A 15,108-nucleotide genomic window follows, 5' to 3' on the forward strand; every position below is an offset into this window, starting at 1 on the left:
AAGCTTTTCTTGATCTCGTTCGCGGCAAAGAGATGAATTTCATTGGTGATTCTGTGGCCAGAAACCACATGGAGTCTCTTCTCTGCCTCTTGTCAATGGTAAGACTCTGTTTGTAGCAGATCTTGTGACACAACTCATTAGGCTTGTCTCTTAAGAAATAATAGCTCGTTTCTTTGCTTTCAGGAAGAAACTCCGAAAGATATCTACAAGGATGCAGAAGACAGAAACAGGATATGGTACTTTCGAGACCATGACTTCACTCTATCTACCTCATGGACTAAGTTTCTAGTGGCGGGATTCGAGAGGACTCGCGCTAACAAGACCGGAACAGGAATTTATGATATAGATGTCGACAAGATCGATGAGCAATGGGCGAAGGATCTGCCAAATACAGACATTGCCATTGTTTCAGCTGGTCATTGGTTTTTCAGACCAATATACATACATAGAGGAGATGAGACAATAGGTTGCATCTTCTGTAACTTACCAAACATGACTCAGATTAGCTTGAAAGAAGGGTTTAAGCTAGTTTTCTCAGCTGCTTTTAAGCACATCAATGGATGTCATAACTGCAAAGACAACTTAGTGACAGTTCTCAGGACGTATTCGCCGTCCCATTTTGAGAATGGGACTTGGAACACTGGAGGAGCTTGCGGGAGGTCGATCCCTTTAAGCGTAAATGAAATCAACCAGAAGAGTAGCGATATGGAACTCAGAACATCTCAGATAGAGCAGCTTGAAGAGATTAAACGTGTTAGCTTTAAAAAGAGGAAGTTTGCGGTTTTGGATGTGACTAGGGTTATGCTAATGAGACCAGACGGGCACCCGAATTCTTACTGGGGAAATAAATGGATGAAAGGTTTCAATGACTGTACTCACTGGTGCTTGCCCGGACCAATCGATGCCTGGAGCGAGGTTCTCATGGCGTTACTTAGACAACTCTTGTAAATCTAGAGGATAAGAACTTTTATAATGTATAAGGTGATGTCTTTGAGTCAATTGTCATAGCAACCTTTAGTTATATGTGTTACAAAGAGAAGACACATATTTACAGGACATATACAAAACTGCACATACCTGGCATTGTTTCATGTATTCATGATCATAGCCTGCAAAAAACATTGAGCAGAGGAATAACAGTTTCCACCATTCTTACTGTTCATGTGAAGACATAAAACATTAAAAAAATGTCCCGGGATCTTCCAAAGAATCTCAAAGTGCATAAACTCAAAATAGATGACATAGAATCAAATCGACATAATGGAAAATTTTAACAGATCACTGCGATCTAAAAGACCACCTTGAACAGAACAGACCACCAACCATGACAACAACAGAAGGCTTCTATTGTATCCTAACAGTTGACTCTAGATATCATAACATATCATTCAAATCAAAACACATATCGACAATATAATTAGAGAACTGAGAAAGGTGAGATTGATAATTCTCCAACTATTCCTTACTCCTTTGTAATTCTGAGTTGACTTCTAAAGATCCTCGAAGCAATTTATCAAAAAGTGGAGTTAATAGAAAAGTTCACCAGATCATTGAGTAACAGCAAACTTCTTCAGCTACCATGACTACAACACAAAGCTTCTATTGTGTTTCTATCAGTTAACTCTAGCAATCATAACATCGTTCAGATCGATTAAAAGCTTCAAAGTGAAAGAGACAGCTCAGATTGATAAATAGCAATTCTCCAACTATTTCCTTAAGAAATTACGAGTTCAACAGTAAAGATCGATGCTTTACATGGAGAAACAAACTTACATATAAAAAAAAACAGTAAAGCTAAAAATCATCAAACCAACCACAACACAACACATATTAAGACTCCAAAGTGTTACCAAGTGGAAACGAGAAGACTTCACGAACAGGAGAAAACTCAACAAGACCAATCTCCATACCATAACCATTCACCGGAAGCTTCAAATCCCTCAAAACAGAGAAAGCCTCAGCCATACGCGACTTAGGAACATCGAGAGCTACAGGACAACACGGAACCCAAGAATCAACACGGTAATCTTCACCAATCTCAACAGACTCTTTCTTCAACGTATCACATATCTGAGACTGAAGCTGAAGAAGCNGAACATCGAGAGCCACAGGACAACACGGAACCCAAGAATCAACACGGTAATCTTCACCAATCTCAACAGACTCTTTCTTCAACGTATCACATAGCTGAGTCTGCAGCTGAAGAAGCGAAAGAGACGGCGTCGGAGATAGGAAGAGCAAGTTGTTGTCGCTAGAGAAGCTGCCTATGGTGGAGAACGAGATCGAGATTGGTTCTTGCTTCGATACGAAGCTTTTGATGACGGATTCGAGCCGAGTCGAGTCGAAGAAAGAGGTGGAGAAGAGTGTTATGTGTGGACGAGACTCGGTGTTGATCAGTTTGGTGCTGATTTGACGGCGAGCGAAGACGTTCCAAGCTTTCAGAACTTGGTTTTCGAGTGCTGGGTCGAAGTAAAGCTCTATTGCGTAGCCTTCTGACATTTGATTCCGAGTCGCGAAATCGAAGATCGGAGATTGACGGATCACGATCGGAGACTGAGAGATCTCTCCAAAATCTGGAGATACGAACAAAGGAAGATGGTGGAAGTAACTCAAAAGGGAAAGTGAGAGAAGAAAATGAAAATTTCAGATTTGGTTTGTGCATTTTAACCGAATCAAACCAAACTCAAACCGAACCGAATTTAAATTGAAAATTAACCCAAATTTAACCGAACCAAATCTAAATTGAAAATTAACCCCGAAATGTTTCAGTTTTACATGAAAAGGTCCCCAATGTTTTAAATTGTTTAAAACGTTACCTCAGAAATATTTGTTGGAACAGATTCTTGTTGTTGTTTCCGTGGAACGAGGAACAGACTGACCCTTCTTAGGGTTTTGTTTCAGTCTCATCATCTCTTCAAAAATCTATTTCTCTTCGATTGTATACGGTCACCTTTCAGTCAAAAAGAGCGTTTGCTTTGCTCTAAGCCCCTCTCTTCAAATAAGAAAATTATATAGGGATTAAAAAAGGTGATTTACTGTGCTGACGTGGAGGGCGACGGGAAAGGTGATTTAGGGTTTTTGTCTTCTTGTGCACGTTTGATGCCGGCGGCGGCGTCTCCGGTTCTCGGAGGGGTGGCCTCGGAGCAGGAGGCCTTGGGGGATTCACAAGGGGGTGAACGGGGTTCGCAGCAGGATTCTGCAGTAGAGGTTTTGGCGATTAATTCTGATCAGGGTGCAATAGCGTCCAAGAGGGTTATGGGGGAGGCTCCTAAACCCAAGAGATCTTATGCCAACGTTACTCGTAATCCAGTATTTACTCAACAAAAGTTTGATGTGGTGGAAGTTGATGGGATGAAGCGAGTGGTTGTCCCGAAGGAGGTTTTTGATGGAGCTAAGCCGCTTTGGGAGGATTTCCTCCTTGGTAAGTTTCTGAGTTCTAAGGCTCCCCATGTGGGGAAGATACATATGATTGTCAATAAAATCTGGCGTTTAGGTGATACTTCAACACTGATTGATGTTTATGAGGTGAATGAAACGACAGTGAAGTTTCGGATTAGAGGTGAAAGTATGAGACAGCGGGTGTTAAATCGTGGTATGTGGAATATCATGGATCTACCAATGGTGGTTTCAAAATGGTCTCCTTCTGCGGAGGATGCACAACCTGCTTTGAAGTCGATCCCACTGTGGGTAACTCTTACAGATGTGCCTCCCTCTCTGTTTACTCATAAGGGTTTGCAATTTCTGGCTAGTGCGGTAGGGAAGCCTCTACGATTACACCCTGCAACAGAGGCTTGTACCAGTTTTGATGTTGCCAAGATTCAGGTTGAAGCTGATTTGACAAAGACTCTGCCTCGTGATTTTGTGTTTATGGGAGAGGAAGAGGGGGAACTTGAAGCCACCATCAAATACTCTTACCCTTGGTTGCCGCCAAAATGTGTAGAGTGTGGAAAGTGGGGCCATCTCAAGGAAACCTGTTTAGCAAAGCCACTTACTCCGTCTTTGAATGAGTCAGCCGATACGGCAAATGTTACAGAACAAGATAAAGTTCAATCTACAGCTGTTGCTGAGGAAGGGGTTTCATCTGTTCCAGTGACCGCGACTAGACAGGTTTCCCCAGTTCAAGATCTCTCGAAGGTAGTCACAGGGGAAGAGGAATGGCAAACGCCTAAGACGGTCCGTAGTCCTGGGAAACAACATAACACGGAGAGTCAACAGAATGTTTCTCTCTTATCCAATGCGTTCTCTGCGTTAAGTGATCCGGAAGTTGCAAAAGATGACCCTCCCGCTGCAGATTGTGATCTACCGCATACTGCAGTTGACAAAGGAGGTATTGCCACAACTCAGGGGCAGGCACTGGAGTCCTCTCTCCCACAGTTGCGTCCCTCCCTCCCAAGGGGTTCAAAGACAGCTCATAAAGTAATTTCTAACCCTTCTACTCAGCCTCCTAGTTTACTACCTAGGGATCAGAGTAAAAAGGGTCCCTCCAAACGTTGTTAATGTCAGGTTTCTTCTGGAATGTTCGCGGTTTAAATCGATCTACTAAACATTCCGTCATTAAGAAGTGGGTTCAGGATCAAAAATTTCAGTTTGGTTGTCTAATTGAAACAAGGGTGAAGGAACGTAAGGCACAATGGTTGGGTGCGAAGTTATTTAGGGGCTGGTCACTTATGACTAATTATGAGTACCATGCTCGAGGTCGTCTTTGGGTGGTTTGGCGGGACAATGTAAGACTTACTCCGGTTTATAAAAGTAGTCAACTTATTACTTGTTTGGTTAAACTCGAAGGGGAGGAGACAGAGTTTTTCTGTTCGTTTGTATATGCGTCTAATTTGGTTGAGGAGAGGCGAGTTCTGTGGGATGATCTGCGTGATCACCAGAATTCACCGTCTATGAGGGATAAGCCATGGCTTATTTTTGGCGATTTTAATGAGACCTTGGATGTGGAGGAGCATTCGAGGGGAGTTGAAAGTCGAGGAACAACAGAGGGAATGCGAGATTTTCAATCAGTGGTGAACTTTTGTTCCTTAGCTGATCTGGCTTCTCATGGTCCCCTGTTTACTTGGAGTAATAAACGGGACAACGATCTCATTTCAAAGAAGTTGGATCGGGTGTTAGTTAATGAAGCATGGTTGTCTGCTTATCCGAGTTCTTATTCAGTCTTTGAAGCAGGGGGGTGTTCGGATCATTCACGTTGTCGCATTAACATTACTATTCCGGGGGGAGCTCCACACCGTCGAAAGCCTTTTAAATTTGTAAATGCAATGGCACACTTGTCTGATTTCAAACCGTTGGTGGAGACTTACTGGTCAAGTTCTGAGGCAATTCACATGTCTACTTCCTCGCTGTTTCGGTTCACAAAGAAGCTTAAAGCTCTCAAACCGAAGCTGCGTTCTCTGGCTCGCGGTACCGTTGATCACTTAGTGGAGAAAACAAAGGAGGCGTATGTCACTCTTTGTGAGAAGCAAGAATTAGCACTTTCACATCCATCTCAAAGTGCAATGGAAGTAGAGAAAGCGGCGTATGACCGTTGGAGCTTTGTTGCGGGACTTGAGGAAAAATACTTGAAGCAGAAGTCTAAATTGCATTGGTTGCGAGTAGGTGATCGTAATAACAAAACTTTCCATCGAGCTGTCCAAACTCGCCAAGCACAAAATATGATACGGGAGGTTCAGAGGCCTGATGGTACTACTGTCTCTGATGTGGAGGGGATCAAGAGTGAAGCTGAGCGTCACTTTAGGGAATTTCTACAATATACTCCCCCAGACTATGAGAGCATTACGGTGGAAGAGCTGAAAGGCTTAATGCCGCTACGCTGTTCTTTGGCAGAACAGAACAACCTCACTCGGCCTGTCTCTGCGGAGGAGATACGGTCAGCTCTATTCTCTATGCCATCGGATAAATCACCGGGGCCGGATGGGTTCACTGTGGAGTTTTTTAAGGCTGCTTGGGATGTAATCAAGGCGGAGTTTGTGATTGCAATCCAATCCTTCTTCATCAAAGGTTTCCTCCCCAAGGGTGCTAATGCTACTATTCTTGCTCTTATTCCTAAGAAGGAGGAGGCAAGGGAAATGAAGGACTATAGACCCATTTCATGTTGTAATGTAATCTACAAAGTGATCTCAAAGATATTGGCAAACAGATTGAAGCTCCTCTTGCCTACTTTAATAGCTGGTAACCAGTCCGCTTTTGTTAAAGATCGTCTACTGATTGAGAACGTTCTCTTAGCTACTGAACTTGTAAAGGACTACCATAAAGACACCATTTCCCACCGGTGTGCCATCAAAATAGATATATCTAAGGCTTTCGATTCTGTGCAGTGGCCTTCCCTTCGGAATGTTCTCACTGCTTTGGATCTCCCGCAAGAATTTGTTCACTGGATTATGCTTTGTGTTACAACAGCTTCGTTCTCGGTTCAAGTCAATGGAGAACTTGCAGGTTTTTTTAACAACTCGAGGGGTTTAAGACAAGGTTGCTCTCTCTCCCCTTATTTGTTTGTGATTGTCATGGATGTGTTGTCTCGGTTGTTGGATAAGGAGGCTGGAGTTACGTTCGGATACCATCCCCACTGCAAAGATCTTGGCGTTACTCACCTGAGTTTTGCAGATGACATCATGGTGCTGTCTGATGGTCAGGTGCGGTCTATTGAAGGTATTGTCTCGGTTTTTGAAAAGTTTGCGAAGATTTCGGGTTTGAGGATAAGTATGGAGAAGTCTACAATATATTGGGAGGGTTGAATGAGTTTGAACGCCAAGAAGTAATGAACAGCTTTAGTTTTGCAGTAGGTCAGCTCCCGGTGAGATATTTAGGTTTGCCCTTGGTCACTAAACGTCTCACTGAGTCGGATTACGCGCCCCTTATTGACCAGATAAAGCAGAAAATTGGTTCTTGGACAGCTCGTTTCCTGTCTTTTGCTGGTAGATTGAATTTGATACAATCAGTGTTATGGAGCATCTGTAATTTTTGGTTATCTGCTTTCAGGCTACCGCGGAAGTGTATCCAGGAGGTAGATATGTTATGCGCAGCTTTTCTGTGGTCTGGCCCGGATTTAAATCATCATAAAAAAAAAGTTGCTTGGAGTGATGTCTGCAGGCCAAGAACTGAAGGGGGGTTGGGGTTACGGTCGCTGACAGACATGAATAATGTTGGTTGTTTGAAGTTAATTTGGCGTATTGTGTCAGGGGGGGACTCGTTGTGGGTCAAATGGCTAACAACCACTCTTCTTAAGCGGAAAATTTTTTGGTCACTTCCCCAATCCACTACTGCTGGGTCCTGGATGTGGAGGAAGTTACTAAAACTTAGGCCTCTGGCGGCAAGTCTGTGTAAAACAGAGGTAAATAATGGTCTCCGAACGTCTTTTTGGTTTGATACTTGGTCGAGCCTGGGTCGTTTGCTGGATGTGGCAGGGGAGAGAGGTGTTATTGAGTTGGGGATAAGTATTCATATGACAGTGGCAGATGCTTGGGGTACACGGCGTCGACGAAGACACCGACTCCAAATATTGACTCAAATCGAAGCAGAACTTGATTTAACACTGAAGATATTATGAGAAACTCAAGATATGAAGGAGATAAGCATTACTTCTTTATTCCATATTTCTCTCTTAGTTTGTTATTACAATTGTGAGCCTTTATATACAAGAGACATTAGGGTTCTTAGGGTTTTCTACTCAGTGCCAAGTATTGCAAACCTATTGGCTAGCTGAATTGGAGTGTTACAGCTAATCATTTGCTTTTCCTTTTCTGGCATTTTCTGAGATGTTCCCTTTGATCTAACCATAGTCTTGTCTTCTTGTGCAGGAAGATTCTGGAAGGATAAACCTTGTGTTGCATTATTGGGCTCGTTCATGGTTTTGGGTCTGTAGGCAATATTGAAAGCCTTGTTGGGCTTAATATTGCGCTGGCCCGTTTGTTGAGACAAAGACTTCCCTTTTGTCGTTTTAGTTGACCTACTTCTGTCTTTCTCAGCTTGTTCGATAGATCTGAGATGTACTTTCATCTCCTTTTCACTATCTTCTATTTTGACATCAGATCCGTGATGATCTTGAGGATATCTGCTTATAGTCCCCCTCAAACTCGGAGTGGGTGGGAAACACACGCCGAGTTTGGTCCGTAATCGTTCAAAAGCACCAACCGGAAGCGATTTGGTGAAGATGTCGGCGATTTGAAATTCCCCTGGGATGTGAGTGACAGTCAGGGTGCCAAGAGCGACGCGTTCACGGACGTAATGATAGTGGGTTTCGAAGTGTTTGCTTCGTTTGTGGTAGGCCGGATTCGCCGTTAAGTACACGGCGGAGAGATTGTCACAGAAGAGCTCTGGGGATTTAGGAAGTGGGATCCGCAACTCCTTGAGGATTTTGCAGAGCCAAGTGACCTCAGAGGCGGCTTCCGAGAGAGCCCGATACTCCGCTTCAGTGGAACTTTTGGAGACGGAGTCCTGTTTCTGAACAGCCCAGGAGATGATGTTCTTGCCCAGGTATGTGCAGTAACCACCAGTGGAGCGACGAGTGAGGTCACAGCCAGCATGGTCGCTATCACTGTAAGCTCTAACTGTGCAGTCAGTATTTTTGTGAAAAGAAATTCCCATTGTTATGGTCCCCTTGATGTAACGGAGAATCCTTTTGAGCAGGTGAAAGTCGGAGTACATAGGAGCGTGCATCCTCTGACATACGAAGTTCACCGCGAATTGAAGGTCAGGTCTGGTGAGTGTTAAATACTGGAGTTTACCGGCTAAGCTCCGGAAGTATGTCGGATCCGGGAAGGGAGCATCGTTAGCAATTCGTCGATGGATGTCCTGAGGCAATGGGGTTGGCATCGGGTTACAACGCTCCATCTGAGCTACCACAAGTAAGTCTTCTGCGTACTTTTGTTGAGACAAAAACATTCCTCCTGAATGATATTGACATTGAATGCCAAGGAAGTAGCTCATTCTTCCCAAGTCTTTCATTCGAAATTGCTTGTTTAATTCCTCTAGCAACTTTGACAGGGCAGCAGAGCTATTACCGGTTATTGCCATGTCGTCAACATACAAAAGGAGGATAATCATGGCGTCATCTTTGATGTAGACAAACAGAGATGGATCTGATTGGCTGCAATAGAACCCAAAGTCAAGGAGTAACTTGCTGAACTTGTCGAACCATGCCCGAGGTGATTGCTTGAGACCATAGAGAGACTTGTGTAAGAGGCAGACATGATCGGGTTTTGTTGGATCCACAAACCCTGTAGGTTGTTTCATGTATACTGTCTCAGTTAAATCACCATGTAAAAAGGCGTTTTTAACATCCATCTGTTTTACTTCCCAGTTCATGATGGTGGCCAAATGGAGGACAGAGCGCACTGTAGGAGTTCTTACCACTGGACTGTACGTTTCAAGGTAGTCTATTCCCTCTTCTTGATCAAAGCCTTTTGCAACCAACCTGGCTTTGAGTTTATCTAGTGATCCATCAGCATTTAGCTTTGTTCGGAACACCCACTTACATCCGAGAACATGCATATCCGGTGTGGGAGGAGTAAGAGACCAGGTATTCGCTTCTTTACAGTTGCTCATTTCTTCACCCATTGCATTTGTCCACCCTTCGTGTTTCAAGGCTTCAGTCACTGTTTTAGGCTTCGGATATGACACTTTGTGAGTCATAAGTGCATATCTCGGGTTTGGCTTGCGAATGCCTGCTTTTGACCGTGTGACCATCTTATGTGTAGGTTGGCTCGGGGCAGGATCTTCTACAATGTCAGAACCTTGGCTTGGTGCAGTATCTGTTGCTGATTCAACATCATGAGAATCCTGTGTCACATCAGTGGCTTTAGGTGATGACTGAGACACTGAAGGTTGAGGATTGCTTGTCTCTGCTGGAGGGGTTGATATCTCAGCTGGAGGTGTTGATATCAGAACAGGTGTTAACTCAGGTAGTGTACTGATTCTGCTTGTTGCGGATGGTGGAGACACAGGTGTACTTGGTGGAGTGCTGAGTTTGCTTTGTTCTACAGGTTGTGATGAGCAAGATGGTGTAGATGGAGCTGTTGAGACCTTTGGGGATGAGGGAAGAGAGCTGTTGCCTATAGAAGCAGGATCAGAGCCTGTCGTACACCCAGAACTCTCTTCCTCATGCAAAGGTACTACAGCTACACTACTTCTCTGTGGTAAAGGGGGGAAGTCAGCTTCTGTGAATAATGGACTTGTTGCTTGGACTGTGTCTGAATTTGTTGAGGCAGGTGCTTGCACAGGGGTCGCTTCCAGGCTACGTAGCCACACTTTCATTAATGGTGTTGGATTGGAAGGCTGTTGGTGTTGATGTGAGTTCGTAAAGGGGTAATTCTCTTCATCAAACAACACATGCCGGCTTATGTAGACTCTGCCTGTGGTAGGTACCAAGCACCTGTACCCTTTATACTTTTCATTGTATCCCAAGAATACACACTTAAGTGATCTTGGGTCAAATTTTGTGGCAGCATAGTCTCTGAGTGTGGGATAGCAAGCACAACCGAATACCCTGAGTGCTGAGTAGTCCGGTGTTCTTCCCAAAAGAGCTTCGTATGGACTGCACCCGTTGGTCAGAGTAGAGGTAGGCAGCAGATTTATCAGAAAGTTTGCTGTGTAAAAGGCTTCAACCCAATACTTTTGTGGAACTCGACTTTGGAACATCATAGATAACCCCAGTTCCACAATGTGTCTATGTTTTCTTTCAGCCAAGCCATTCTGTTGGGGAGTGTGAGGACAAGAGACTAACTGCTGAACGCCACATTGTTGTAAGTGTTTGAGAAACTTTGTACTCATGAATTCACCTCCACCATCACACTGAAAAGTTCCTATTTTGTTCTGAAACTGATTTTCGACTCTTGCTTGAAAGACAGTGAAGACTGAGAAGAAATCAGATTTCAACTTTAAAGGATATAGCCAACAGAAGCGCGAGAAATTGTCAATGAAGATTACATAATAGCGAAAGCCTTGAAAAGAACTTATTGGAGCAGGTCCCCAAAGATCACAGTGGATTCTTTCTAAGGGCCTAGAAGCAACATAGCTAGAAGAAGAAAAAGGTAGTCTGCTACTCTTGCCAAGTTGACATGCTTCACACATCTTCTTGACACCTTTATTGATTTGAATAGCTTTTATTGCAGATAGTTGCTGAAGAACTTGGTCATTCGGGTGCCCCAGTCTTCTATGCCATACATCTTCACTTACAGAGTGTTGTCGTGTGGAATAGAACACTTTCTTAGGTAAGTCCTTCAGTATGTATAAACCATTATTGTAGTTTCCTAGAATCAGCAGCCTCTTTGTTTCCTTATCATTAACACGAACCACGTCATCATCAAATTGAAAAGAGCAAGGATAATCATTTGTGGCCTTAGAAACTGACAATAATGATTTTGCAATATCAGGACAGACCAATACGTCGTTGAGAGGAAGCTTACCAGAGGTTGTCTGAAGACTAGTTGATCCGGTGTGAGTGATGGGGAGAAAATTACCATCTCCAATCATGACTGAGTCTGATCCAGCGTAAGCTTGAGCTCTCTGCAGATTGTGTGGGGAGTTTGTGACGTGTACAGTGGCTCCTGAATCTGTGACCCACTCAGTTCCTCCATGGTCCGTGACATCCGTGATCCTCAGAGCAGCCAGCGCTTGAGGTACATCTTCATACTGATAGCTGCTGTCAAATCTATACCAACATTTGATAGCTGGATGACCTTGTTTATTGCAGATTTGGCATACCACCTTTGCTTCAGTACCATTGTTGTGTGAGGATATCTGTTGTGGAAAGCCCCTGCCTTTAGTCGAGTAGAAGTTCCCTCTTCCACGAGAACCACCGTTTCTGCCTCTTCCTCGACCCGATTGATTGGTGAAGAAGGCTGTGTGAGGTGATGCCTCTGGAGCTGTGCTGTAAGTGGATAATCTGTCTGCGTAGGTTATGAGCCGTGAGGTGACATCATCAAAGGTAGGCGGTGGCACCAAATCTATCATTCCTTCAATAGAGACTTTGATAGGTTCGTACTCTCTGTCTAACCCTCTGAGCACTGCAAAGATCTTCATTTTCTCCGGTACTGGACTCCCTATAGATGCTAGCTGTTCACAGACATTTCTTATGTCTCTTAAATACTCTGACATGGGCCTTTCTAGCTTTTCTGACGATTGTAGCTTGCCTTGCAGTTCGAAAAGGCGTGAGGAGGATACCTTGTTGAAGTGTCTTGCCAGAGCATTCCATAGTTCCTGAGCCGTTGTAGTACCAGTGACTTCCGCAAGGATATCTTCTGACAGAGAGCCTAAAAGCCATGCTCTGACAATCTGGTCAGCCCTGAACCACTCGCCGTAGTCTGGATTCTGAACCGTGGTAACTTGGCCTCCGATGTGTGGAACTTGAATGACAGCACCAGGTGGCGAAAAGGACCCGTTCACAAATCCAAGGAGATTTTGACCAGATAAGAAAGACTCGAACTGAGATTTCCATGAGATGTAGTTTTTCTGGTTTAGTTTTAAAGTGACGCAGTTTGAGATGTTTAGTGCAGGAAACGGAAAAGAATAGAGTTCCATGGACTGATTTGCCATTGCTCTGATACCATGAAGATATTATGAGAAACTCAAGATATGAAGGAGATAAGCATTACTTCTTTATTCCATATTTCTCTCTTAGTTTGTTATTACAATTGTGAGCCTTTATATACAAGAGACATTAGGGTTCTTAGGGTTTTCTACTCAGTGCCAAGTATTGCAAACCTATTGGCTAGCTGAATTGGAGTGTTACAGCTAATCATTTGCTTTTCCTTTTCTGGCATTTTCTGAGATGTTCCCTTTGATCTAACCATAGTCTTGTCTTCTTGTGCAGGAAGATTCTGGAAGGATAAACCTTGTGTTGCATTATTGGGCTCGTTCATGGTTTTGGGTCTGTAGGCAATATTGAAAGCCTTGTTGGGCTTAATATTGCGCTGGCCCGTTTGTTGAGACAAAGACTTCCCTTTTGTCGTTTTAGTTGACCTACTTCTGTCTTTCTCAGCTTGTTCGATAGATCTGAGATGTACTTTCATCTCCTTTTCACTATCTTCTATTTTGACATCAGATCCGTGATGATCTTGAGGATATCTGCTTATAAATTGTTTATGCGGAGCCGAATATAAGAAAAGAAGAGAATCAAAAATTAGGAATTTAATTTAAATCGGCTCTCAAGTCTCAATTGACCGACCGGAATATGCCTGGAGAGGTTTCGAATTGACAATGTTACCCCTCGCTCTTATATGAAGAGGCAATGACGTGCCTTTAGATAAGTTAATTATAATTATAATTATAATTATGAGAGCAATATATGCTTATTGTGCATCTCGCCTCTTGTTCCATGTTGGAAAACTAAAAAAACTATATCTCTCGTGTTTTCCTTTTTAGTATTTTCTTACACTTCAAACGAATCTCTCTTGTTAATTAAACTCTTTTATGTGTTTTTTTTTCCTTCTTTAAGAAAAAGTCTTCCCTTACAAATTAGTACAATATTTCCAATTAACTGTGACACGTGTCATCTTTTAAAAAATCAGTTAAATAGGCTCAATTTATATGTCCGCCGCAATTAATTCTTAGGAAGCAAAGGACTTTGTATGTCATGTCACAAGCAACAATCTCTCAGTTGTTGGACGAGTTTTAATCTACTTATTAAGTTATGGTTATTAAGTTTTAATCTTTTATGCTTCATGTTCTACATATTTTACTCACTTTTCTACATATTTTTGTCGACGAGTATATATCTGTCAAAAAAAAAAAAAAAAAATTGTAGGATTTCTCCACCGCAGCATAAATGTTTGAAAGAATGGAAGCGGTGGCCGGTTCACATAGAAGCTATTGGACCACTTTGACTAACAGCTACAATTCTCATATATCTTTCCTCTCGTAACCCATTTTTCTTTACCGGAGATTAATTAAATCTGATACAATATTTAGTAGTCTTATGATAACAGCGAGGAACCATTGAGCAAAGTCACAGTGTCACGTCCGAGAGGTGTCACCTTTCAGATGTTTGTCCTGATATTTTGGAACAATGTACCCTCTATTGTACGATGAAGATAAATGTAAATATCTAGAAAAATATCGAATTTCATTTTTTTACTGTCCACATTTTTTGATCGTTTGCTGAAAAAAAAAAAAAAAAAAAGGTTGCTGGAAAAGAAAAGAGTGAAGGAGGTGGAAGGAAACAGAAGGAAGCTTTGATTGTTGTCGGAACGTGGAAAGATCTCACGTGGCAGTTTCACTCTGATTGGGTCCTAAACCACCGGCCCACGTGTCATGACACTTGTCACTGGGACCTCTCTATCTCTCTCTTTCTCTCTTACAGCCGCAAGTTGTACGATTGCCGTTCTTATTAGGATGCGTCACATCATAATCCTCAGCCCACTACCTTCCTCCATTAACCCATCAAACCGGTCTCTACTTTCTGTGTGTATATCGACGGAATGGATTGGTAAACATATCACCATTGGGTGCTAAGATTTTACCACTTGAATGATTACTAACTGATATAGAAGAAACACAAAGCGGAAAACGATATAAAATGATACACACCTAATATTGTTCATCGTAGTATCTACACACCCAGTAGTGTTAGCTAATGTGAAGATACTACGATATTGTACTCGAGACAATACACACCTAATATTGTACTCGAGACAAATCCTTATATGCAGCCATGCATGCAGGTTCCATATGTAAACGTCAAGCCACAAAACATTTGTATAAGATATATACCGAGTTATTGCCTTATTGGTCATTTCTATGAGCTAATTATATATGTATACCATTACCAACTTAAAACATGTCTTATGGTAGACAAAATACCAATTCCGACGATTTGCACAAAGAAAACTATTGCGGATAAACTCGTATAATGTTTCTCGCTTATCTTTGTATTATGATAAGGACGTGTTGTCCGTTAGTTTAGCGACTTTAAGCTTATCATTTACAAGGTGTCTTATGTATAAATACTCTTCTTGTGAATGTGAATAAAACAAGTTGGTTTGATATCAAAACTCTACATGGTATCAGAGCTAAGATCTATTTAAATCAACACATAAATTCTTTCTTTTTTGTCTCTTTTCTTCTATTTTGTTCTTGGTTGTTTCTTGCGTGACAAGTTACAATGGTAAACAA

The 15,108-nt window shown here is 42.5% G+C and overlaps 3 protein-coding genes across 5 annotated transcripts; 1 reads left to right on the forward strand and 2 right to left on the reverse strand.

Annotated features, from left to right (window-relative positions):
• Positions 1-8: 8 nt before the first annotated feature.
• Positions 9-948, forward strand: LOC104773818 (protein ALTERED XYLOGLUCAN 4-like; the record flags this gene model as incomplete). Its single annotated transcript, XM_010498484.1, has 2 exons — positions 9-98; positions 184-948. Coding segments are annotated over 2 exons (855 nt in total), but the record flags the coding sequence as incomplete, so codon positions are not given.
• Positions 949-1,684: 736 nt separating this feature from the next.
• Positions 1,685-2,621, reverse strand: LOC104773812. 3 transcript variants are annotated; one of them, XM_010498477.2, is made up of 2 exons: positions 2,210-2,621; positions 1,685-2,092 (listed from the first exon to the last, which is right to left on the reverse strand). In XM_010498477.2, exons 1-2 carry the CDS (start codon positions 2,497-2,499, stop codon positions 1,831-1,833), a joined length of 552 nt encoding a protein of 183 aa, XP_010496779.1. In that variant the 5' UTR covers positions 2,500-2,621; the 3' UTR covers positions 1,685-1,830. The 3 variants fall into 3 exon arrangements, with proteins under 3 accessions (XP_010496779.1, XP_010496780.1, XP_019098296.1); XM_010498478.2 differs by having other exon boundaries at positions 1,685-2,046; positions 2,161-2,621; XM_019242751.1 differs by having other exon boundaries at positions 1,685-2,027; positions 2,118-2,621.
• An 8,223-nt stretch (positions 2,622-10,844) lies between these two features.
• Positions 10,845-13,072, reverse strand: LOC104773814. The gene is made up of 2 exons (XM_010498479.2): positions 11,403-13,072; positions 10,845-11,271 (listed from the first exon to the last, which is right to left on the reverse strand). Exons 1-2 carry the CDS (start codon positions 12,529-12,531, stop codon positions 11,234-11,236), a joined length of 1,167 nt encoding a protein of 388 aa, XP_010496781.1. The 5' UTR covers positions 12,532-13,072; the 3' UTR covers positions 10,845-11,233.
• Positions 13,073-15,108: the final 2,036 nt, after the last annotated feature.

Source organism: Camelina sativa, unplaced genomic scaffold (assembly GCF_000633955.1).
Source record: "Camelina sativa cultivar DH55 unplaced genomic scaffold, Cs unpScaffold00654, whole genome shotgun sequence".
NCBI classification, from domain to species: domain Eukaryota; kingdom Viridiplantae; phylum Streptophyta; class Magnoliopsida; order Brassicales; family Brassicaceae; genus Camelina; species Camelina sativa.

Excerpts from the sequence above, each read along its gene's own strand:
- LOC104773812 (XM_019242751.1), bottom strand. The coding sequence starts at position 2,499 with ATGTCAGAAGGCTACGCAATAGAGCTTTACTTCGACCCAGCACTCGAA. Across the intron at positions 2,028-2,117 it reads TGTTGATTCTTGGGTTCCGT|ATTACCGTGTTGATTCTTGG; the intron begins GTTGTCCTGTGG and ends AGATTGGTGAAG.
- LOC104773814 (XM_010498479.2), bottom strand. The coding sequence starts at position 12,531 with ATGGCAAATCAGTCCATGGAACTCTATTCTTTTCCGTTTCCTGCACTA. Across the intron at positions 11,272-11,402 it reads TAGTCTTCAGACAACCTCTG|GAAACAAAGAGGCTGCTGAT; the intron begins GTAAGCTTCCTC and ends GTTAATGATAAG.